The sequence below is a fragment of the Lepisosteus oculatus genome, chromosome 20, assembly GCF_040954835.1.
Source record: "Lepisosteus oculatus isolate fLepOcu1 chromosome 20, fLepOcu1.hap2, whole genome shotgun sequence".
Classification (NCBI taxonomy): domain Eukaryota; kingdom Metazoa; phylum Chordata; class Actinopteri; order Semionotiformes; family Lepisosteidae; genus Lepisosteus; species Lepisosteus oculatus.
Genome location: NC_090715.1, coordinates 2049673 through 2074052, shown reverse-complemented (window position 1 = coordinate 2074052; position 24380 = coordinate 2049673). Strand labels below are relative to the sequence as shown.

At 46.1% G+C, this 24380-nt stretch overlaps 2 protein-coding genes across 8 annotated transcripts in view; one reads left to right on the top strand and one right to left on the bottom strand.

The window, feature by feature from the left end:
* Positions 1-1940: 1940 nt before the first annotated feature.
* brd7 (bromodomain containing 7) lies at positions 1941-16521 on the top strand. Of its 2 annotated transcripts, none has more exons than XM_015368460.2 (17): positions 1941-2083; positions 3601-3815; positions 4030-4159; positions 5042-5099; positions 5259-5403; positions 6288-6398; positions 8029-8219; positions 9174-9300; positions 9494-9569; positions 9864-9971; positions 10224-10359; positions 10969-11080; positions 11974-12021; positions 13020-13113; positions 15218-15361; positions 15605-15748; positions 16323-16521. In XM_015368460.2, exons 1-17 carry the CDS (start codon positions 2035-2037, stop codon positions 16385-16387), a joined length of 1953 nt encoding a protein of 650 aa, XP_015223946.2. In that variant the 5' UTR covers positions 1941-2034; the 3' UTR covers positions 16388-16521. The 2 variants fall into 2 exon arrangements, with proteins under 2 accessions (XP_015223946.2, XP_015223945.2); XM_015368459.2 differs by having other exon boundaries at positions 13020-13134.
* Positions 16522-16606: 85 nt separating this feature from the next.
* The window catches only part of adcy7 (adenylate cyclase 7), a 56093-nt gene continuing 48319 nt past the window's right edge, over positions 16607-24380 (bottom strand). For 5 of the 6 annotated variants that reach the window (XM_015368450.2, XM_015368448.2, XM_015368454.2 and 2 more), the window contains 7 exons: positions 23851-23956; positions 23091-23291; positions 21470-21616; positions 21191-21298; positions 19802-19916; positions 19195-19319; positions 16607-18409 (listed from right to left, as the gene is read on the bottom strand). In XM_015368450.2, the coding sequence (XP_015223936.2) occupies positions 18263-18409; positions 19195-19319; positions 19802-19916; positions 21191-21298; positions 21470-21616; positions 23091-23291; positions 23851-23956 (949 nt within the window). In that variant the 3' untranslated portion in view covers positions 16607-18262. The remainder of the gene's footprint in view (positions 18410-19194; positions 19320-19801; positions 19917-21190; positions 21299-21469; positions 21617-23090; positions 23292-23850; positions 23957-24380) is intronic. The other variant, XM_015368452.2, reaches the window with a different exon arrangement.

Below are 24380 nucleotides of genomic sequence, written 5' to 3'. Positions count from 1 at the left end.
AGCTCTCTGGGAGTCGGGGATTCGAAGTGCGCAGAGCAGAGGAGGGGGAGTCAGTGTCCTCTCTGGGCAGTCTAACACAGCTCTTCCGGCCTGAGGCTGAATAACAGGTTGCTACTCCATCCCAGCTAAGAACTATCCCAGAGTATTGGACGATCCCCTGCTTCACCTGGTAAAACCCAACTGGGCTTAAACTCAGGGTTCAATGTCAGGTGATGGTTAAGTCCGACAGAGGGTTGAGTTTGGGACAGGACCTGTGTACAAGTACAGCAGGTGTCTCCATCTGGGTGGAGAGATTTGAAGGGAGAGAGTTTTTAATACGGGCCTGGATGGCTGTGTGGCTAGAAGGCCGCCAATGAGGGAATGCTGGGAATGCTGGGAATGCTGGAGATTGTGTCTGCGGGCTGTGCGTTCGGGCCCAGTCGCACAGAAATGGGGTCAGACAACAACTGCTAACATTGTCACAAGCATTCTGAGCCACCCAGATGGCAGCAGTCAGTGTCGTCATCAACAGTTTGAAAAGAACTAACTCCGCTCTGTACTACTGCTCTGACCAGGACAATCTTCTTCCACCTGCTGACACCTCACGAGAGAAGCAGGCTGCTGACCACGCGTAGATAACAACGCCCTCTGGTGGTACGACAAAGCCCAAACCAGTACAACTGCCCAGGCGCTATGTGCTACACCGAACTTCATTTCAAGGTTCATTATCCCCGAGGAGAGATTTGATTTACGGTATATTCGATACAACAACCGACAAACATTACCAACAGAGAAGACTGTACGATCGTGTTACAGGAGATAAGAGAGTTGCTTTTTAAATAATAATTTCAACACATCACCTCCATCATTTCGGTCAGGTAACGCCAGATGTCTTTCTTCACTGGCTGTGCTCACCGGGACATTAGAAAGTTTCTCGGCACAAACACGAAAGCCTTTACACTCGCCTGCTCTTTGCCTGGTTTGTAATGCACTTCAATATACCTTCCCTCTTCAGACACGTCAAGGATTTGTATTGGGCAGATCCATCCATTCCACGCAATCTCATGTCGAGTGTTTAGTCATTACAGGAAAGCTGTTTTCTATATGCTAACGAGAGCTAATCTCTCACATTTGCTAGTTTGCTCGTGTTAAAAACAGCCGGAGTAGACGCAATATCTGAGACAATCATTTTAAAGTTGCAAATTGATAGTCACAGCTTTACCAAATTGATGTTGCTGCTTACTAACAGGGTGGACCCGAGAGTACAATAGTCCTCAATGATTGTTAAAATGGGAATCCGTAGTATTCCCATTTTACTGTATTTGCGGTGATCTATCTCGACGTGCTTTAAAGTGTTCGTTAGTAATAGTAACACATTACTGCACAGCCGGCGACATATGTTATGTGCAGACTGTGCATAGTAAGACCACAAGATGAAGATGACGATGACGTACAGTATAACTGCTTTTAATGGCAATAAGCTTTTTTTAAAGGATGGCTGCCAGAGACGGGTAGGCTTACATTAAATTGACATATTCTAGATTTTTAAAAACAGCATATAAGACTAGTATGGTTAGAACCCACCGACTCTGTACTTACAATCTGAGAGAACATAAGCCAAGTATGGCACTGAGCTTCGTTATATAAGCATGTACACGTTTGCTGAGGAAAGCTTGAATTTAACTTTAACTAGAAACCACAGATCATGTTTTACTTATGATGAGAGAGACGTATTAAAATACTTCGGCTTGGTATGTTCTGTGGAGGCTGAGACGCGTGAATGACAGCGTGTTCTGATGAGGGGATGTGGTTTCGAAAAATTAAACAGAATTACGAGATGCACACGCACAAAAAAATAGCTTTTTAGTTCGCGATTCCAGCTCCGCCGCTACTGGCCTCCATCCAGCAGAGGGCGCCCGAGAGGAGATTGTAACTCTCGATCTGTTCTCCCTGATCCGGCGCCTGCTCTTCCGGGTGCCGAACAAAAGAGCCGGACTGAGTCGGTGCTCTTGCTGCTTCGTGCTTCCGAGAAGATAAACACGTCAGATTCAAAACATGGGGAAGAAACACAAAAAACACAAGTCGGAAAAGCATACATACGAAGGTAAGGATTTAAAAACGACAAGTCGGAATGCTTCTGAACTCTGTTCGCCTAACTGGCGATCTCACGTTTCATAAATAGCTGGTTATGAATTTACCGGCCTTTGTAGCGGTACTATATCATATGTATCGCATGAACTGAATCCTTCGCTGGTATTAATGCACGCCCCCATCATGATGGCAAGTTTTAATTAAAATGGTTGGTGACAGCTGTCACTCATTTGTGCATCAAAGGATAGGCCAGCTCGGCTGAACAGAACTCATCTTTACGGACATAGTGTGTTTTGCCTGCCTTTCTCATATTGATGAAACATTTTTCTATCAGTGCGTTCCTCAGCCAATAGTCTCAAATAGGGGTTCCCAACCTTTTTTGTCAGATGAACCCCCTCAACCTCAATGATTTGTTAAAGTCCCCCCTTGAGATTTTAACTAAATCAAACCTCAATAAATGTAGATAAATGCTACAGCATCCCTCTTAACACGCTTCTTATCACTCAGTAAAATATTAATATTACTACTGTTGGTTTCTTATGCTTATTATTACGTTGTTATTTATTAATAGGACTATTTAACAACTCAAACCAAACATTTTAAACTCACTCAATGGCTCATTTGCCCTGGCATAGACCTGATGCTGTTCTAAATCGGCTAACTTTGCCTTGAAATACTCAGCTGGTTGTGTGGCCAGGTTTGCATGTCTTGTTTCCAAGCGTCTTTTCAAGAAAGATGGTTTCATAGTTTCATCTGAAGCTGCTCCAAACAAATCACACATTTAGGCAGAGGTTTGGCCTTGTCACCGTCCGTGCAGGTGAAGCCAAATTTTAAACACTCCTCGCTGTACCTGCAGAGCTTTTCCCGGTTTGGTGCTTTTGGCTTCTCCTGGTGATTTCTTTTCGTAACCACGAATCTGTCCATTTTGCTACCCGTGATCACGTAGGATTAAGACATGCTAACAACATCTGATCACATGACATTCAACAATTAGGTGAATTCTGTCATTGGTTTTTGCATACAAAATCACGTTAAAGTGTTACATTTGATTGTTTCAATGTAATATATTTACTTTCATAAACTATATCTATTTTTAGGGCGTTTCTCGAAAAGAGTAGGGGTGTAACCCCGGTGTCCTGGCCAAATTTCCAATTGGCCCTTACCAATCATGGCCTCCTAACAATCCCCCTCTATGAATTGACTACATTACTCTGCTCTCCTCCCCACTGATCGCTGATGTGTGGGGAGCGTTCTGGCGCACTATGGCTGCCGTCGCATCATCCAGGTGGGGCTGCACATTGGTGGTGGTGGAGGGGATCCCCATTACCTGTAAAGCGCTTTGAGTGGAGTGTTCAGAAAAGCGCTGTATAAGTGTAAGCAATTATTATTATTATTATTATTATTATTATTATTAAAGACTAGTGCCCTGTTTTAGGCGGAATCCCGTGTAGAAGGTGGCTCGGCAGAGTCAGTGATACTAGAACAGAGCCTCCTGCCTCTCACCCTCTGCGTGCGTCGTCTCTCGCTCAGAGTACGCGGAGAAGCCATTGAAGCTGGTGCTCAAGGTCGCGGGGAACGAGGTGACGGAGCTGTCCACAGCCCCCCCCAGCCACGAAGCCAGCAGCCCCCCCGAGGAGAAGGCCGACCATGACAAGCACAAGGACAAGAGGAAGAAAAAGAAGAAGAAAGGCGACAAGGAGAAGCACAGCCCCGTGCCAGCGGGGGAAGAGAGGAAGAGGAAGAAGGTAAGGGGTTCAGTGTGGCACTTGGGCGGAGAATGTGCTGTCACCACCTCACTCCAAGACATCGACCCCTCTACCAGCGGAGGGGTGGTTTCTGGGTGGCGGCAGGCCGCTGAGAATAAGCAGGAGAGAGTCCCTGTGTTAGATCTGGGTAATTGAAGATGCTTCGGTCGAATCGAGACCTTAGACGATTTGCTGTCTTCTTTCTTTCTGCAAGATGACCAAGAGGAGGAAGGGCCAGGACTCGCTGGACACTGACCCGGACGAGCAGGAGAGGAGCCAGACCCCTGTGAGAGCTGAGGTGCCCCAGGACAAGCACGTCGGCACCCCCATAGCCCAGATGGAGGGTGAGTGGCGCCACTGGCTGTCCTTCATCAGTCCAGTCTTCCTGCAGGCACACCCCTCCCTAAATGACTCACCTCGCCTTACCCTAGTAAACTATAAGCTGCTCACACCTTTACTGCAGGTTGTTTTTTTTTCTTAAATGTTTTGCTTGAAGGTTTTTGCAGTGTTGTTTCTGCTGCCACTCTGGTGGGAGGTTTCCTTGTGGGCGCTGGTCAGTTCTGTCTGGAAATCTAGATAGAGTGGTTGTTCAGATAATAAGCAGTAATGTTCTGAAAAAAATCTGTGCCCTTTGAAGTCAAACAGTAGAAGTGAAAGAGTCAATCTGTGGGAGAAATAAGAAAGGAAATGGGAGAAACTGAACCCAGCTGATTGAGGGAGAAGAAAGGAGAGGAGCCCAAATGCCTGTCAGAGATGAGGAATCAGAATGTACTTCCCATCCTGTGACTGAAACAGCCCTTGTTGAGTTTGCTGGGGATATGAGGATCGCCTTTTCTTTTTCTGCCTCTTAAGGATTTGATTTGGCTTCAAAACAACAACAAAAAATTAGCTCCCTCTATTATAAGACTGAGAATCGAGAGAAATGCTGTGTGAGATCCCCACTTGCAACTTAAAAATGCCTATTGGGTCATTATTGACAGAAACTGGTTACCTGGATGATTGATTTGGTCACCCCAGCAGTTTCAGATTTCTATAGTTTCAGTGAGTGTTTTCCTCCTGCTCAGTAGCACAGTTCCTTGTGAAGGCTTTTACTGCAGTTATGTTGTTTTGTTATTTTTGTTTTGTTCACTTGAATTCCCATATTGTTTTTAACTCCCTGCACTTTTGTAAGTCTGCAAACTCAAAAATGAGCCATCTAACACGTGGGTGTAACGCATCTCTTTCAGAAAAGGAGCTCTCTCCCCTCCAGGAAGCCCTCACTCAGCTCATCAGACAGCTCCAGAGGTGAGCCTTGCTGAGCCTTCAGTTTTTACTGCTTGTTTAGGGCTCTTTAATTGGATGGCTGAAAGAATTTCAGCATTTTAGACCTCTCGACTGATCAGACAGGCGGTCTGCGTGTAAACGTCTCTCTTCAGCTGTCGTTTAATTGTGTTTGGTTGGCAGGAAGGACCCCAGCGCTTTCTTCTCTTTCCCAGTGACAGATTTCATTGCCCCAGGGTACTCCCTCATCATCAAGAAGCCTATGGATTTCAGCACCATGAAGGAGAAGGTGAAGAAAGAAGAGTATCAATCTCTGGAGGAGCTCAAGGTATCCCGGTACTGCTGACAATAACAATGGCATCATCTCAGCCGTCGTGGGCTGCATATTCTTTAGCAGCTTCAGAGCCCCCTGATCATCAGTGAAGTACTGTACTCTGCTGACTAAAGGGGTAAAGCCAGCAGCAGTAGCCAGCAGCCATATCATTCTGCAACTCACAACTGGCAACCCACTGAAGCTCAGCAGGTGTGAGCCTGGTCAGTACCTGGATGGGAGACCTCCTGGGAAACACTAAGGCTGCTGCTGGAAGAGGTGTTAGTGGGGCCAGCAGGGGGCGCTCACCCTGCGGTCCATGTGGGTCCTAATGCCCCAGTATAGTGACGGGGACACTGTACTGTAAACAGGCACCGTCCTTCGGATGAGACGTAAAACCGAGGTCCTGACTCTCTGTGGTCATTAAAAATCCCAGGGCGTTTTTCGAAAAAGAATAGGGGTGTAACCCTGGCGTCCTGGCCAAATTTCCCATTGGCCCTTACTAATCATGGCCTCCTAATAATCCCCCTCTATGAATTGACTTCATCACTCTGCTCTCCTCCCCACTGCCCACTGAGAGCTGATTAATTAAAGAACTCATCAACCTCAGCTTTGAAAGAACTTAGTCTCTGTGGATTGTAGGATGAACCTCTGGGGAGTTCTCAATATTACGCCTGCTGCTGTTTTTGCTGGTGCTGTCTTGGTTGTTGATATTTGTTTTGTCAGTGCTTAAATTGCTCATTCAGTTGAGTTTATGTGCTGGCAGTGTAATGTGGGCCAATTAATTGTGGCTGCCTACTGTTCCTGCTTGTCTATGTCTGACAGAGAGAAAATATGCACTGCACATAAAGTGAACAACAAGGCTTGCCTAGACCAAATCTCCTGTTTGTGTTTTAACGCAGGCGGACTTTAAAATAATGTGTGAAAACGCAATGATATACAACAAGCCAGAGACCATTTACTACAAAGCTGCCAAAAAGTTGCTTCACTCTGGAATGAAAATCCTGAGTCAGGTAAGCAAAGCTTAGCATTGGAGGACTTCAAATGTGCACTCTGTTTCACCCTCTTTGTCTAATTGGTTAGCAGAAACCTGATGCATGATGAAGACAAAGGGTTAATGGTAGACTTGCTGGTGATCTTCAAGCACAGCGTCGCTCGTGTTACAAGGCCAGTAGGTTCAGTCGGTTTGGAGGAACAGTGGTACAGAGGAGACTGTTGAGACTTAAACAGAATTGTTAATCAAATGCGAGTCTGGTTTCTTGCTAATTGTGTGCTCTGCTTCTTTCTTGTGTTGTTGTCAAGGTATTGTACTGGTAATTTAACTTGAGAAGAATGTTATTTTACCATGCAATTGACATACAATAACATCAACATGACTCTTGGTGTCGTAGCCCAGCTGGAACAGCAGAGGGCGCAGAAGATCTGCTTGGTGTCAATGGCTGCTCTATGAGCAGTGGGGGCAGAGAGCTGGTGTTAAGAAAGAAGTGCATGTGGAGTATCTGACAGGATGATCTGGACAGGCGCAGGTCTGAGTTCATGCTTTGTGCACCGAAAGCTTGAGAGGATTCTTCCCGACTAACTGCTGATTTTATGAGGAGAACAGACCCTTTGGAGTGTCCTGGCTCTCTGTTTTTCTAAACTATAAAAATGGCCTTAAAGCGAGAGCACAGTTTTAGGGACTAAAGGGCGGCAGCTATGTAAACAATGACTGAACCCGCTTCTCCTCAGAAGAAAGGAATTCTATGATGTGTCTCTTTCTCAAGCATCAGTCCCACTCTCTGTGGTTGACTTGGCTTGGGGGTGGTTGTCTCACATACTAATCCAATGCATTTGAGCTTTTTTAATGAAAACAAACTAAAAATAGTTCACGAAACCACGGGCCAGTAACCTCTGTTCTGATTGTCACTGGCCCCAGTTTGCGTTAATCTATCTATAAATAAAACATTGGCTTGGCAGTGGAATATCGTATTAAGTGTGAGAGCTGCCTTTTGATTAGATGCTCAGACCCAGCCTGTTTGTTTCCTTTGATTGTAATAGCCTGCTCCAGATCTCAAAAGTAGTTTTAATTGGTCATACCTAGTCTTAGCCATCCCAAATCAGTAGACTGACTGCTTTACACCTGGGCGGGATGCTGTTATATCATAACAACTATCCAGGTCAGGAAAACGAATCTAACAAAACTGAAAGTGAATTGCTTTTTAGCTTGCAGGGAAATCTATCCAAAAATAATGGGAGGGATTGAGAAACTCCTCCAGATGGTTTTATTTTTCTGGCAATGGAGGTGTCTTTTTTTCTAACAGCAATGTCTGTCTTGCAGAATCAATATTTTTATAAACATGGCAGTGAATATTATATTTTTAATCCCGGTTAAGGTTGCTATATTCTAAGATAGTTTCACATACATAAAAGAACAAGAACTCTTTGTAATCGGTTTACCTTTGTAAGAGTTTGTCTTCATGATTCAGAGGCAGAGTGACTTCTGGCCACTGTGCAGCAGATACTGCACTGCTCTCTTAATCTTATACCTCTCGGGTTTCCTGTGAAGTGTGCAGTGATTATAGCGCTGTATTGCAGCTATAGTTCAACAGCTGTACAGCAATGCTGTGGGCAGAGTGAGGTTTCAGTGAGTTTCTGGTCGTACAGGAGAGACTCCAGAGCCTGAAGCAGAGCATTGAGTTTATGGCTGACCTGGAGCAGCCCAACACGCCGAAAGAGCAGGGACAGGCTGTGAAGGAGGGAGACTCCACCTTGGACCAGCCGAAAGATCCAGGGGAGCCTATGGACACCACCGAGCCCACAAAATCGCCAGGCAGAATAACCAAGGACAGCAGGAGGTAACATCACACATCAGCACTGCTGAGAGATGCTACTCACTCCCGTAATCCAGTACAAAAACTCCAGAAAAATAATCCAGTACACTGTTTGACATAAAGATTTGTTAGATTAGTTATGTGCTATAAATTCTTATAATGGTTATCTTCTTGCATCCCCCTTGCACCTCTATGGGTACAAATGTTCACAAATTCTCACTCGAGAAGCCAGTTTTCTTCAGGCAAGTCTACACAGGGAAATGGTGTTGATATTGTAACTCTCTGATCTGCTGATGCAGAATCTGTATATTTGTGGGGTTTAAGAGCCAATATAACAAAACTTCATTGCTGAATTGTCAGGTGCTATTGCCTAAATGGAATGATGGGTTTTCCAGCAAGTCTTCCTAGTAAATAAGTCCCTCCACTCTTTTGCAGGGGATGTGCAGAAATGTTGAGAGCACAAGGAATGCCATTTTCAGGTTGAATCTTGTCCATTAATGTTCCACCACTCATCTAGGTGGAAAAATCAAGTTGCAGGTCTCTAGAGTGTTTGATCTTGTGCAGTCTCACCTTCTACTTTCCACAGCAATACAGTATAAAAAGGGAAAAAACATTTTAGGAAAAATAACTCTGGAATTTCACAGAATATTGGGGAGGGATTGGCTCTATCAATAGAGAATCCTAGAGTGACTCTGTACAACAAAAAATCTAAAGTTGTTTTTCTTCTGGAGGCTGCTGATTCCAACACAGACGACTGTTCTCTACCTCATATTTATTATACTCTCTGTCACTGTGTGAATGCTTCCCATTCACATATCTATTGAATTCCCTGACACTTGTTCCCTTTGAACCATTCATTAAGCTTAGCAGTTGCTTAGAAAGATGAGAACGAGTTAGAGTAGATCTGCCGGGTCTCATTCCTGCTTTTCTGAAGGGCGCTCTATGTGCTGTGTTTTGTTCTACCTGGATTGTCACCAGGCAGGACAGAGACTCCAAGGACGACGTGCTGAAGGGGGGTCTTGTGCCGGAGAAAGAGCTGGAGATGATCCAGAAGCTCGTCGAGGACTCTGGCGGCAGGCTGAGCAGCAGGGAGGTTCAGAGCCAGGTATGGGGAGCTGGGGGACTGGGCTTTGTGTCCTCATTGAGAGGAGGATCCCGAGCTCTTGCGTGCCAGTGAGAGACACCAGTCCAAATTACACTGGAGTATCATCTTTCCCCCTTGCTTTGGATGAACACGGTGCTGCTTGGAGGCCTGCCAGTATCTGCATCCAGAGCTGACTTGATCTTTTCTGCTTTAGCTGCAGTTTGAGAGGCGGAAGACTGATGGGACCACAACCCTTGGAGTCCTCAACCCTGCAGACCTGTCGGCAGGAGGTAGGGCCCTGGAGAGCTGGACAAGAGGCACGCGATCCTCAGCAAGCTCTGAAGAGAGCATGGAAGTTTCTTTCTGGGTTAGCTGGAAGGCTACAGGCTGCATGTTGGCAGCGCCTGTCAAAGATTTGCTGGAGAGCTGTTGCTTCATGTTCAGCTGTGTTCTCTCAGAATTGGTTATCTTGGTTCCCTGAGGTTTACAAGATTCCAGGAACTCATTCCAGCGAACGAGCAAGTGTCATAGGCACGTTTCCAGCATTCGTGATTGGTTTTTGTTTTTGCCCCCTTGTTCTGTAGAACCCGGGTACTGCCCTGTGAAGCTGGGCATGATGACAGGCAGGCTGCAGACTGGCATCAACACGCTACAGGGTTTTAAAGAGGACAAGCGGAACAAGGTGACTCCAAGTGAGTTCCAGTGCTGCTCAAAAATGATTTTTTTAAATCACCTTGCACATCCATTTGTACCTGAAGACTGTTCAGTCTTAAGTTGGATCAGGAAGTCTTAAAAACAAACAAAAAAAAACGGTGTGAGAGCATAAAAGCAATCATTGTGCTGTTATCAAATATCTGTAGATGCAGCTCCTCAGTGGCCCATATTTAACTAAAGGGTAGGTTGTGCCTTTGTCTGAGTAATCATGCCTTTTTTTTCCCCCACAGTCTCATACATGAATTATGGGCCATTCAGCTCTTACGCTCCAATTTATGACTCCAGCTTTGCCAACATCAGCAAGGAAGACTCAGACCTGATCTATTCCTTCTATGGAGAAGAGCCCAGTCTTCAAGGCTCAGAGAGGCAAGTACTGTATCCACGTTTTCGACTTCCAGAGGGTAGAGACACATGGCTTCACAGCCAAGACTGCATGAGCACTTAATTTGAAAGTGCATTGATCTTTTAATCTCCCCAGATGATAGTCAAGTTAAACATAATTAGTAATAGCTTTTACAGTTAAAAAAGAGGCATTATGAAAAGCAATAAATGCTTTTGTTTCCAATACGAATTAGTTTCAATTTTAAAGCCTTGGTATGTATTCAGAGTTCATTTTGGACGGCGCCCTGATTTGGATCAGATTCTTCTGCTGTTGACACAGCCAGAGGTTAGGAGAGGAGAAACCTTTTCAAATCCTTGAAAGGGTCTGTGCCAGACATTTTGTCACTGCAGCCTCATCACTGAAGCCAGAAAGTAATGGTTTTGTAATGAGATATGTAAAGCTGAAAACTTATTGTCTGTGTGCCTAAAAGCAGCATTGCAGTTCTGAAATGAGCTTTTGTACCTTTTGAGGTTTTCCTTGTCTTGTTTGCCCTGCTCTTCACGTCAGGCTAGGGTGACAGGGTCTTGTGCAAAGCTCATTCACCAACCCCTGATATAGCAGACAAGGAAAACCAATGTTGTATTGTTCAACAGCATTCAGGAGTTTCTTTCCAAGGCGGGTGAGCATGTGTGCCACGCAACAGACAGTTTTCTGGATGCCCTGACCAATGGAGAGCACTCCAGGATGCTGAAGGAGATGGAAATGGTAGGAATGAGTGATCTGTCCAGTGAGCACTCTCCGCTCTGCAGAAGTGAGGACACAACACAAGTCGAGCTCTATAGTACAATCACAAGTTTACCTAGAATCTGACAGCAAAAACAAATTTGGTTATTTAGTGGTTTCGATGTTGCTTTGACATTGTAAATATATGTAAAAAAATGGTAGGAGAGACGTACTGTTTTTGAAGATCGGTACTGCTGCCTGCCTTTGCATGTGAATTGCATTGCACTTGATTTAATGTCACAGTAGATAGGGGGGCCTGAGCACAGCAGGCCTGGAGTTTGCCTAAACAAACAGCGTGCCTCCCCGCAGCTGGACTGAGATGAGAGTAGTTCAGTTTGAATGGGTAAACTGTAGTAAATCCTCACAGAAGCCTTTGATCCTACCACAAAGAGCCTAGATTATTTTTTCAGTGATATAAAAATCTCTGATTTGTCAAATCGGAAAAATATACAATTGGTTATTCACCTCATTCAGTTACATTGAGCTTGCAGAACTAAGATTCAACACCTAGTACAGTCTTGGTGATATGTATAATTATAGATTCTGTTAACAGGGATCAGCTGAACATGAGACTACACATAAGAGGTGCCATATGGCCCATCTGTCTTTTTCCAGTACTTAGTACCTAATTTATTGGAGGATCTCATCCAGCTGCTTCTTGAAAGAAGCCCGCGTTTTGGTTTCAATAACTTGGCTGGGTAATTTATTCCAGATTCCCACACCTCTCTACGTTACAAATAATGCCTCCTCAGATTTAACCTCATTTCAGTTCTCTGGATGTGTTTCACTCTTGATCCTGAAGTTCCTTTCTCTGAGAGTTCTGTGTAAATGTTAGTGGCACTCCGTATCCTTTTCCTCTGTCTCCGACAATCCAGGAGGGCGAGGAGCAGACGGACGGGCCTGAAGCAGCGAGCGATGCGGAGGTGAGTCTGGCCCGTCTCTCTCTCCTCTGCAGAGCGCCGGGCTCGCCGCAGTCTGGACCGGCGCCGGTGCTGGTCCGTGAAGACAGAAGGGGGGGGTGGGGTGGTGAGCAGGATGTTAAATTCATCCCAAAAGAAAAACCAAGACAGGATTCCTATCACAGGGTGATCTTCCAAGAGAGAACCGATTAAGTTGCGAATTCAGGGTTGGAAAGCTGTTTCCGTGCATGGTGTGTAATATTCCAAGAAATATCGGGAGCCAGGTTAAAAAAAAATCAGAGATCCCAATAACAGCACTGAGAATTATTTGGTTGGTGGGAGTTTGATTGTTGGGTTACGTGTAGTGGAGGCGTCACAAAGCAGTTGGCTTCTCTTTGAAATGTATTTCCCAACTGGAGGAACAACAGTGAAGATCACTTTTTGGGACATATGTGTAATGAAGGTCAAGCAGGGATCAGAAGGTTTCGACAGGCAGGTTGACAGACAGAAGGGTAGAAATGACAGGTGGAGGTGCGAGAGAGAGTTAGTGTGCTGCTTGGAACTATTTTAACTTTTTTTGACCACATATGGCAGTAGAATTAGCATCTTGTAGCCTGCTCTCATGGGATCTAGCTTCCTAGGGCTGGTCGGCACTGGGGCGAGAGACCTCCAGGGCAAACCAGAGGGGTTGGTGGACGAACAGTGCCCAAGTACAGTGTCGGAGGGGCACTGTGCTCTGGATACATCTTTCAACCGATGTCCTGAGTAGTTTATCCCACTCTGGGCTTGAACTGTGTGGCCCATAGAAAATTCAATAAAAATAAAAGCAATTCAATAAAAAGCAAAATTCTCACTTCCCTATGTATTGGTATTGTGTTTTGTGGCTGTTGGTGAATGATGGCACGTATATTAGTAGCAGTATATAAAGGCTAGGAATTAAGTATGCCTGTCCATTGGAGACTTGTGTGATGAGCTTACACTTTGCAATATTCTTCTTACCCCAGATTTCTTCTCCTTCACAGATAATCGACCCCGAGAACAGCAGCAGGAGCATCCTCACTGCCCTGAGCTCTGTGGTGGGCTTGGATCTGGAAGGGCAGACATTTGACTCTGAAGGTAAAGAGCTGAAACCCTCAGGTATGTGGTCTGAATGAAGGATATGGGAGTGTATATATACTGTAAGGACACTGATGTAATTTGGCCACAAAGGGAATTTGTATATCAAAAGTCATGTATTGCAGTGGTTCTCAAACTTTTTGGACCAAGTACCACCCCTGATCAAACCAAGGCATCCAAGTACCACCTACAAGTCATCTTCTCAAAGGAACCAAAGGAACCATCTTCTCAAAATCTCAATGACCAACATGAGCACGCGTGCATGCGCACACACTCACATAAACTTATAATAAATATTATAATAAACTTTATTTGACATAGCGCCTTTAACGGTGGCTTCTCAAAGCGCTTTACAGGATGACAACAGGAACAACAACAATTAAAAATAAACAATAAAGAAGCACCTTTTCAGTGAGAGAGGTGGGCCTGTTTAGTCTAGCAAAGCAGATGTGAATTGTATCAAGGCTCGACCAATGAATTCACAACAGAGTCTAAAAGATTTTAAAACGTCTGGCATTTTCTTGACGGTGGATGCTGCGGTGCGTCCACTTCACATCTGGAGCACCCTCTCGAATTCGTGCAACCACACCGCTGTGTCGGCTTGTCATTGCTCTAGCACCGTCTGTACAAACTCCGACGCAATTTTCCCAGTCGAGGCCATTCTCTTCGGTAAATTCATCCAGAAGCTGAAATATGTGCTCTCCTGTAGTTCCTGTTGGTAGCGGCTTACAGAACCGAAAGTCCTCATGGGACATACCCTCAACCTCGTATCTAACGTAAACGAGCAAATTAACCAATTAAAGGCATCTATAGACTCGTCTAATTGCAGTGAAAAACAGCTGCTCATCTTAACGTGCTCTACCAGTGTACTTTTGACATCATCCGCCATATCAGTAATTCTGTGAGTGACTGTGTCTTACGAAGGGGGCAGCAGGTCGAGTTGTTTAGCAGCTTTTGCTCCACACATAATATGCGTCGGCTCTTTTGCCAACGGTAAACAAAGTTCTTAACAAGTAGTGTGGGGCTTACCTTTATTGGCCATATACAATTTCTTACATTAGGAATTTCTTTTCACTTACCCCAGCTTGCTCTCCCTGAGACACACAGGCTTACCTGCTTTAGCAATCCGCAAGCTTGCATTTTCCCTGTTTCTGTTTCAGAAGTCTGTCTCAGAAGTTAAAAGAAGTTTTTATTTCATGCGTATGGGAGCAAAACACAGACGCTCGGTGTATTTTTTTTTCAAATTAACCTAGAACAGTCCTTAAATATTTTTCTATCACACTTTCCTGTGCTCACAAGATTGCCAGTGTTCCAAAACCATGCACAATCTCCTACCTCCCTATTTGCTGAAGATAAATGGAGTTTTTAATGAAAGTTCGGGAGGAATGAAGACAGCCGCGCTCATTCGACACAGCTGCTGCAATTCTCACTAATCCTGACGTAAGCAACCGGTCTCCATAAATATCAAACGTCACCCTCTCCTCTTCCTCGTTCGTTTTCTGCATCCCTCCTCCACCCCCTCTCCACCTTTGCAGCTACCCCATTGGTCGCATGGGGGTCCTGTCCTCCCCGTCCAACGGCCGGGAGGTCGGCCCTCAGCCAAGCGGGTTACGCCAAATCTCCACATCCCAATAAACAATTCTAATATCTCCCAAGCTTTCGGCTGCTGTCATTCCTCGTGAACTTAAAAAAAAAATACAATTGGTCACTTACGTCCGTAGCACGCATTCCTATACAATGGTGTAGAATGTGTCCTCTCAAGAATTAGCGCGCTGTATCATAGTACGTAGGCTGCGTATTCAACACAAACGAATTTGATAAAAATAGAAAATATGAAAACTCCAGGGTCATATGGCGTACCACCTGGCAGCGCTCTGAGTACCACGAGTGGAACCGCTGATGTATTGGGTACGCATTCCACTGAAGGTTTTTAATAGATCTGATCCTTTACTTCCAGTAGATCTCTTTGTCACTGTGAGAAAGTGAGGAAATAGCCTTGCTGTTTTGTGTATGTGATTTGGACCATCCATTGCAAAGTCTGTAGCCTGAGTTCCAGCTGGTCTGGATCTTCATTGTGATGACGTTCTCCTGCCTGCTGCTCCAGAGGCCAGCCTGTTCCAGAAGAAGCTGGATGAGACGACGCTGTTGCTGCGGGAGCTGCAGGAGGTCCAGAACGAGAGGCTCAGTGTCAAGCCACCCCCCAACATCATCTGCCTGCTGGCTCCCAGTGCCAGGGAGCTGCAGCTGGGTGCGTCAGCTTTTCTTCTGCCCTTCTCCTTGCTTGTGCGACTGTTTCCATGCACGTGTTCAGGCTCCCGAAGTGCAGGTTTGAGCTCTTTACAGGTCTTGCCTTGTTCTCCTCCGTGGAACGATCAAACCCACCAGTTTTGCGGTCCTTCTGTCCCCGAGCCAGTTCACTGGAGGGGGGGGCACATTGCACGGTGGCGGCCTGAGCGACCCTCCCTGACCTTTGCTGTCTGTCCATCTACAGCCGAGAGGGTGACGGGGAACCTGAAGGAGCTGGCAAGTCGGGTGACCCCAGGCGACATCACCTGTCTGTACGGGATCAGGAAAGCCATGGGCATCTCCATGCCAACTGGGCTGCTGGACGACAGTCTTACAGACCTCACCACAGGTCAGTACTCCGCCCTGCAGAGCGTGTTCAAAGAAACAGCCTGGGAAAACAACCACTTACCCACATTCCTGCTACAGATTATGCAGGAAGGTTAGCTTTTCCTTGCCATGAGTCACTGACTGCTAGGCAATGATGAATATGTCACTGCCAGCATCCACATCACTCCTGAATGGGCAGCATCACTTAAGGGCCTTATGATCACATGGTAATTCCAGTAGACATTGAGAAAGTGTATTGGAGAAAGTGAATAATGTGATGCCTTTTCAGGCTGAGAATCACAGGGCTAATTAACAGAATACACTTAATTCTAAGGCAGTCTCGAAGATCTAATCCATGCGCTAGATGACATGCACAAGTGTAACAGAATATGATCACGTCTGCTCCCCCACCCCCACTCCCCACCCCCCCATTTCCTGTGGTCTGCTCTGTTCTGTGGGTTCTGTGATAGTGGTGGTTACAGTCATTGAGAGCACAGCTATGCATTCGCTCTCCAGGCTGGCACAGAGCTACATGAGAAGCCATGAGTCTTTCAGGGGCCAAGTGCTTCCCACCACCTCTGTTATTCTTTTTGTAGATGCGTCAGAATCTGTGGTTGGCTTTACTGCCAGTCAAGAGGAGCTGTCAGTAGGAGCTGTGTAAACCAGCCCAGTAACCAGTTACACTAAGGGACAGATGTCTTTTCCAAGCCTGGAACATTTCATTTGAGTTGCTGTATAGAGGATGTTTTTGCTCGACGTTTGTATGCTTTTCTACACAATAAATTTCTTAGAATAGCCGTTGTACTGTGTATATATATATTTTTTTAGAAATTAAGATACTATAGTTTTTGAACCATTAAATGAGAGGAAAAAAAGTTGGTTTTGGTCCATGTTCATTTAATGGATGCACGGAAGATTGTCTGGTTAGGAGGTGGGTTCAAACTTTCATTCTTCTCTGAAAAAAAATCACAATCAACCCAGACACGCACACAAGAAACACAAAACTGACCTCTAAGTTCCTATTATAAAATGAAAATAGCAAAACTGAACAGCAGATTCACAAAGCGCTGTCAAAGTAACCAGGCTGGTTTTGCACACTGCTAGACTTCCGGTGAAATGTTTCCCTTTTTGTGGGGAGGTTTTGCAGGCCCAGGTCCTGAGCCTGGTGCATACTGCACTGCACTGGCTAATGCCTTTCCTGTGAGAGGGGAAAAAAATAAACACCCTCCTGTAGAAAGTGTTGTGAAAATCCTTTATTCCACCCATGGAAAAAATGCCAAATTCCACACCTGCATTTGTTCCTCATTGCCTGAGCTGAAGCAGCAATAACAGAAATGATCACAGGAGGGGGAGAGTCTTCCTCATTGGGGTATCTCACGGCAGTAACAGCAGCAGTGCTTCATATTTCATTACATTTCAGAGGCACACAGAAAAATCAGACTTCCCAGGGGCAGTACAGCTCAGTCTTGCAGCAGTGTGTAAAATCGCCATCGTCCATCCTTTTCAGTATAAACATTTTTTTTTAAATCACTTTGTTGCTTGACAAAGGCGCAGAAGAAAGTGTTCAGAAATAGCTTCTGTGCAGTAGGCAGTGTACCACAGCAGTAGAGAATGGCACATGTTCATAATGACCTGTAAGATGCAGCTGCACAGAACAGCGAATGCAGCCACAGTGGCGCTCCTGTCCAGTTTAAGGACACAGAATGGCAGTTTTATTAATTTGTAAGATCAAAACTAGGAAACCGTGTATTTCACAGTGCCCATTCACATTCTGTAAGCAAGAAAATATCTTGAGATTTTTGCAAGCTTTTGCTTTCCAGATTGATTGTATGGCAGTTTTGGACGCACTAGAGGTTACTTTGTTTTGGGTCAGGAACCAAAACTGCAGTATTGGTCAGAACTTCCTAGCTGTCTAAAATTAAAAACCTTTGTTACACATAATGAAGCATTTTGTTGCGACACCTAAAATGGAGCATTAGCTGTTAATAAGACAACAGGGTATCAGCAGTGGCTGTTTGAGAATATTTGGCTCAAGTCAAGTCTTTTCTCAACGCTAACCAACATGCCTCAAGAAGGACAAGGAAAAGTAACATACTTGCAACTGTTGACCTGTGAACTTAAATTAAAACCTCCACCCAAGAAGGTCTCTTACTCTTCAAGTGCAAATCGGCTGCTAAGGACTATCTATGTACATGGAGACTATTTACAGAAAAGGGGGTCCAACAGCTTAGCTAAAGCATCCTAATGCAGGCAAATACTGGAACTGCTGTTACTGCTAGGATCCCGCTGAACAGCAGCGTGTGGAATATTCCACGCGGAAGGACGGTATTCTTTTCTTAAAGGCCAGCGGCTCAGGCTGATGTCTTGACCCCTCGCTGCCAGGCAGTGCAGAGCCTCCCTCGTCGCCCCCCCCATCTCCAGCCCCAAAATGTCTTATCGCGCTGTTGCTCGTCACCGTAGCACTAAGAGGTCCGTGTGAAAAACAAGACGGGCGCAGGAGTAACAGTTAAAAGAAAAGCGGCGTCGCGGTTGGCCCTCAGCTCAGCGCCAGCCCCAGGGACTTGCTCATGTCCGTGCAGACGAAGAATGTCGTCAGCTCCCCTTTCCCCTTGACCTTGATCAGCCCTCGGCACTCGCAGGAGTAGCCCAGCTTCTTCAGGATGTTGGACGTCTCCTCGGTCACCTGCGAAACACGGCAGCCGGTCTTTAACCCCGGGGGGCAGCAGTGTTTGCTGGTTCTCATTCCACCTGTTCTTAATGACCTACTGCAGCTGAACTGGACCCCTTTAATACTGCGCCCAGGCCTTCAGCTGCTGATGGTTTAAAGAGACCTGGAAAACCTACTGTGTTTTAGCCCTGGAGGACTGGAAGACTTATTGTATCTGTGAAGGATTTTCTAAGCTCTTGTACTCTCAAAGGCTTTTGTTCCCTCTTCTTCTGAAAGCCACAATATAGCTTAAAAACACAAATCTAGCAAACGGCCACCAGAGAATGGAAAAGCAAACTAAATTCCTCAAACCTTGGGGAAATACTTTTCCCATGAAACAACAGATCTAAGCTGGCAGTGTATTTTGTAACGGTAAAAAAGTAGGAACAGTTTTCTTAAGCTTTCAAAGTCTCCTTGAACATACTGTGCACAGATACAGAAAACCATCATAAAAGACATTATTATGGTAGAGAGCACAAACATCTCATAGATACAACATCAACGACATAGATACATCTGCTATCAGAAATGTCAGTTATCTTCAGATTGTTCCAACCAGAGAGATTTCTTTGCTTTTTAACAAAGTCTGGTTTGGTCAAACGTGTGTTTTCCCCAGGGAATGCAAAAAATATTGATGTCGTGCTGTTCATCAAAGCACACAACCTCTGTTCAAATAGGTAATGTGCCATTTAAAGGAACTGCACTTAACAAGCTGTTAAAGTTGAGCTACTGTAGATGAAGTAGAGGCAACATTAGTCTACCTGGATCTTGCCCAGCTCTCCAGTACTCTCCATTCGACTGGCCACATTCACAGTGTTCCCCCAGATGTCATACTGCGGTTTCCGGGCTCCGATCACCCCTGCAATCACTGGGCCATAGTTTATCCCTGTCAGGAGAGGGAGGAAGACTTGGAGACACACTGGCAGCCAATAATGCACGTTCCCATCTTCTGTGAGAGAACCTGTTACCTCCTGGGAATGTGCTTGTCAGTACAAGAAATCCTCAATTGTAACACCCACAGGCAGAGGAACACAGGATGAAACATTCAAAAGGGAAAAAAGGCACTTCTTTACACCAATGGTTGTGGGTGTATGGAACAAGCTACCTAGCCATGATGTTGAAGCTAATACTTTGGCTTCTTTTAAGAAACGGCTAGATGAGACCCTCTGATCAATCCTCTAGCAAAGCGCAACTTAGAATTTTGCCTTCATAAAGTACTGCACAGGCACTTTTGAGTGATTTGTTTTTCAGATTGTCTCATGCATTTCTACGACAATCCAAACCGATTCTGAAAATCCTGTTTGCTTTAGCATGTGTAAAGGACTCCTCGAAAAGGCCTGAGGCCCACGCCCCTCCAGAGACACTCACCCACTCGCAGCCTGAAGCTGTTGAAGGAGTGCCTGTTGATGCCTTCCAGCTTGCCCATGAGTGCAATGGCGAACTCCACCATGTTTCCGATCTGCGTGTGCTGTCTCTCTCGGTCCTGAGCAAGCACAGCAGCAGAAATACAGGATTGACTGGGGGCTCAGTTTCTGCGTGCAATACAGGCCTAGCCAAAGACCTAGAGCGGGAGAATTCTCACACTGCATGTTACCATCCCCTCCACTGCTGGACCAAACAGCACTTTCATTTATTTACTGATCATTTAATGACGAGATAAAAGATATTCTCAAATTGCATGTGGATTGGAGGATTGGGACCTTTTATCTTGAGTCCTGCAGCTCGGGTAGCAGCCCTTCCAATCCACTCCATTTGAGCACCTTAAGTAGAAGCAGCTCTCTGTATTGTTAGAAACCCTGTATGGGAATTCTAAGCTGATCAGGGCGGAATAATACAATGGAGCAGACTGGTAGACCCACTCCTGAGTGCTTCCATCCCGAATCAGAAGGGTAAGAAAGCAGGAGACAGGTGTAAGTAGATTCACCCTGCAACTCACAAGTGGCAGCCCACTGAAGCTAAGCAGGTGTGAGCCTGGTCAGTACCTGGATGGGAGACCTCCTGGGAAAAACTAAGGCTGCTGCTGGAAGAGGTGTTAGTGGGGCCAGCAGGGGGCGCTCACCCTGCGGTCCATGTGGGTCCTAATGCCCCAGTATAGCGATGGGGACACTATACTGTAAACAGGTGCCGTCCTTCGGATGAGACGTAAAACCGAGGTCCTGACTCTCTGTGGTCATTAAAAATCCCAGGGTGCTTCTCGAAAAGAGTAGGGGTGTAAATTTCCAATTGGCCCTTACCAATCATGGCCTCCTAATAATCCCCCTCTATGAATTGGCTACAGCACTCTGCTCTCCTCCCCACTGATAGCTGATGTGTGGTGAGTGTTCATCTAGGTGGGGCCCCACCTGGATAATGTGACAGCAGCCATAATGTGACAGCAGCCAGAGTGCACCAGTCCGCTCCCCACACACCAGCTCTCAGTGGGGAGGAGAGCAGAGTGATGTAACCAGTTCATAGATGGGGATTATTAGGAGACCATGATTGGTAAAGGCCAGGGGGAAATTTGGCCAGGTCGCCGGGGTAACACCCCTACTCTTTTCGAACTGGCTGGTTTGCAGGTCTTTATCCACTGAGCAGCAAGACAGCAGCTCTTGGAGACCAGCAGAGAGCGACCTAGAAACCAGCTGAACTATAGAGCGCAGTGCAGTAAAGTTTCCTCCTGGGCTAGATGTTAGTCTCATGCGTTCAGGACTGCAGCCAGTGTGTGCAACAGCCCACCTCCAGCGGACAAGAGCTGCACCATCATCTCGCCGGAGGTACCTGGTTGTTCTCCTGCCCGGGGGTCACGCTGAGGCCTGCGGCCGCCATGTAGGTGCTGCCGATGGTCTTGATCTTCTCCACCCCACTGAACTTGGGTTTGGACAGGAGCTGGACAGGAGGACACAAAATCACAGGGGTTCAGAGCTTGCATCTTTGCAGCGTGCAACTTTTAATTCTTCCCCCAGACCTGAACACATTTTTTTTGTGCAAGGAAACAGTCAATCGTGCTGCACGCTGGCTTGACGTATTCATGTAATGTCAGCCGGGATAGCGACTGACCTCATCGAAGTCCGCGATGATTTCATTCAGCAGCCTCAGGCACTCCAGCCCCTCCTTGTTGATGTCGCACTCAGTGTAGAACTCCTTGAAGTCCGGCACGGACGCGAACATCACACACACGCAGTCGTACGATTTGTAGTACAAATCCTGAAACACCACAAGAAGTGACACACCCCCCACCCCATCCCCAGCATCCACTGTTAGTATCCTAGTTCCAGCGGACGACCGCAACAGCAACAAAAAAAGACAGAAAACGGCAAAGTGATTTAGACTGCAGGCAACCGGCAGCACTCTCTTGTAATGGAAATGAAGGTGCCGAATGAGGAATGAGCACACGCTGCCGAATACAATACACAAAGACCTTCCACACTGCCTGCAGCAGACACAAATGCCACACAGGGAGGGAATATAAAAGCCTGTCTGCTTACCTAACTGACACTAAAAACTCTGTCTGCATGTGGCTCAATTAAACTGGGTACTAGTTTCCTGCAGTCTGGACTGCAAAAGTAAACCAGGGTTTTGCTGTCTCGCAGGTCCAAGTGCCGCTGACAGCAACCTACACCACGAACAGCCACTCTTCTCAGCTTCTTTCTTCCGAAGAGACCTTCCTAGTTCCTCAATTACTTTTTTTCCCACAAATGCCAATCCATGCGAAATTCGAGCAGAACACTTCACGCCAAGGCCCTGTGAAGCACAGGCGCCCAGCGGGTCCCTGCGTGCTCAGTGATTTATAAAACACACCACAGGGGAGCAGATCTCGGCACCACTTGTAGCGGGTAATCATCAACCACACCAGGCAACCGATGACAACTGCCTGGGCTACTAGTGTGAGGAAAATGCGAGAAATGATCGTTGAAAGCTGTAAAATTCCAGAACTAAGTGTCGCTTTTTATCGGATTACATTACTACTCACTTAAAGCGCATGTTATGTAGAAAACGAAGCTAAGGCACTGTAAACCAACTCACCTTTATATGTGATTTACCCATGCTAAAGTATAACATAAAATTAAAAAAAACACATTGATGATATAAATCCTGATATATAAATCGTAGCTGCATTAAAAGTGGTTTACATTTTAAGTTGGGAGGGGGGGTTGTGTCGTATTTGAGCTTTGTATTGGACTATAGTTTTAAAATGAACAGGAACTGACTGAGCAGTAGATACAGTACTTCACTCTGTGTCCCAAGAGGCCGTCCTGTAAAGCCCTCACTCCGAAGTGAGCAATGAGTGTGGGTGAGTGCTGTGCCCAGGCAGTTCTGGGAAGAAAGTGGTTTTCCAGGAGGCTGGGTGGCGATGTAGGTGGCAGGCTGGTGCACAGACAAGTGATGTCACAATGGAGGAGGAGGAGGGGGGGGCAGGAGGAAGTCAGGACAGTGACTCAATACACATTAATGAGCACCAGGGCTGCACTCAGTCCACATCCCCGCACACTGACCGCTCCCCTCCAGCACAGCGACGAGCGCCCCACATGGACAACAATTTCAATTTGTCAGTGTGGGGGGACTGGAAACCGACCGCCCATCCTGATGTCAGAAAAGGGGAGAGAGGTTTGGGGTGGGGGTGTTCGCTATCCACATGTCAGTGGTGAAGTACTGGCACACTCCTGTGTGGGACCCCTACCTTATACTTTTCAGTAAGGAAACTGTTTTTGAGGAATCCCACCTCGTTCTTTTTATTCTCCCCCACGAACAGCGCGGCGACGTGCGCAGGCAGCACGTTCTCCAGCAGCAGACGATTGAGGTTCTCCATGGTCTCGATCTCGTCCTGCTCCTGCCGGTTCTTATTCTTGAGCAGGAAGTCCTGGCGGCAGTAGTACTCCATCTGCCCAGAGAGCAAGCGCAGCACAGTGTGTTCGGCAGTCATCATGCAGGAAACCCACTCCGGGCTTCTGGTGTGCATTCTACACACGCTCTCAATCACCAAGGTGAAGGATCACATGAATAATATTTTACACAATTAGTTCTGCATAATTGCTTTTGGCTCCTGGCCAGTCGCAGCTGTAAGGCTTAAGTGTTTTACCAAGTTACGTCATCTGGACTGTCAACCAAAAGGCACACAGGCACTAAACAAAAACTCAGAACAGAACATACTTTTTTTTTACACATGGGGCTATGGGAGTCTGAAACCAGCTACCCAGCCATGCAGTTCAAGCCGATATCCTGGCTCCTTAAGGAACATACTGCAAACGAGATCTGGCCCATTTGCAGTTAGTAGTTAATTGATCTGAGGATCTCATGCATGTGTTTCCTGAATGGAACCAGCAGATCTGCTTCACTTCCTCCAGCACTTCCACTCCAGAAACAGGGGCGCACAGCCCGAATGGTCTCCGACTTTCTTCTCAAGACATCAGACAGTGGGGTATGCGTGCAGCTGTGCCTACCTGCCTGGTCAGAGTCAGCATGGTGATCAGGAAGAGCGTGATGTAGACACAGCTCATCACCTGAGGGTCCTTCATGATGCCCGACTCCTGGAGAACAGATCCGTTACTGGAAGACAGGAAGGAACATCACGTAACCCAGTGCTCTCTCAGGCAGCACTGCTGCAGAGCGCTGAGCCAATTCGGGATACAAAACAGGCATTGTAAGTGTATTGTCCAAGACAGGAGAACCAGTAATGGAATTTCAGACACAATCCAATTTACACAGCTGTAAACAAACACATTTACCTTTATTAAGACTACCACAACCATAGATCGCTTCTGATTTCCTATGGACAGGTCCATAAAATTGTTATTTGATTTATTTGTGTTTTTAAAAATGCAGTTAATTCAGAGAGCTGGAGTCTCAAAACAGAGATGAAGGCATGCCCATAAATACACCAATACTGGAAATCTATACATATAACTCTTAACAGTTTAGTAAATGTGAATACACCATTTGAATTTTCTGTTACGTACTTGGGCAATTTCGA

Coding starts and splice junctions, on each gene's coding strand:
- brd7 (XM_015368459.2), top strand. CDS start 2,035: ATGGGGAAGAAACACAAAAAACACAAGTCGGAAAAGCATACATACGAA. Junction 5,404..6,287: donor AATCTCTGGAGGAGCTCAAG/GTATCCCGGTAC, acceptor GTTTTAACGCAG/GCGGACTTTAAAATAATGTG. Junction 10,360..10,968: donor AGTCTTCAAGGCTCAGAGAG/GCAAGTACTGTA, acceptor ATTGTTCAACAG/CATTCAGGAGTTTCTTTCCA.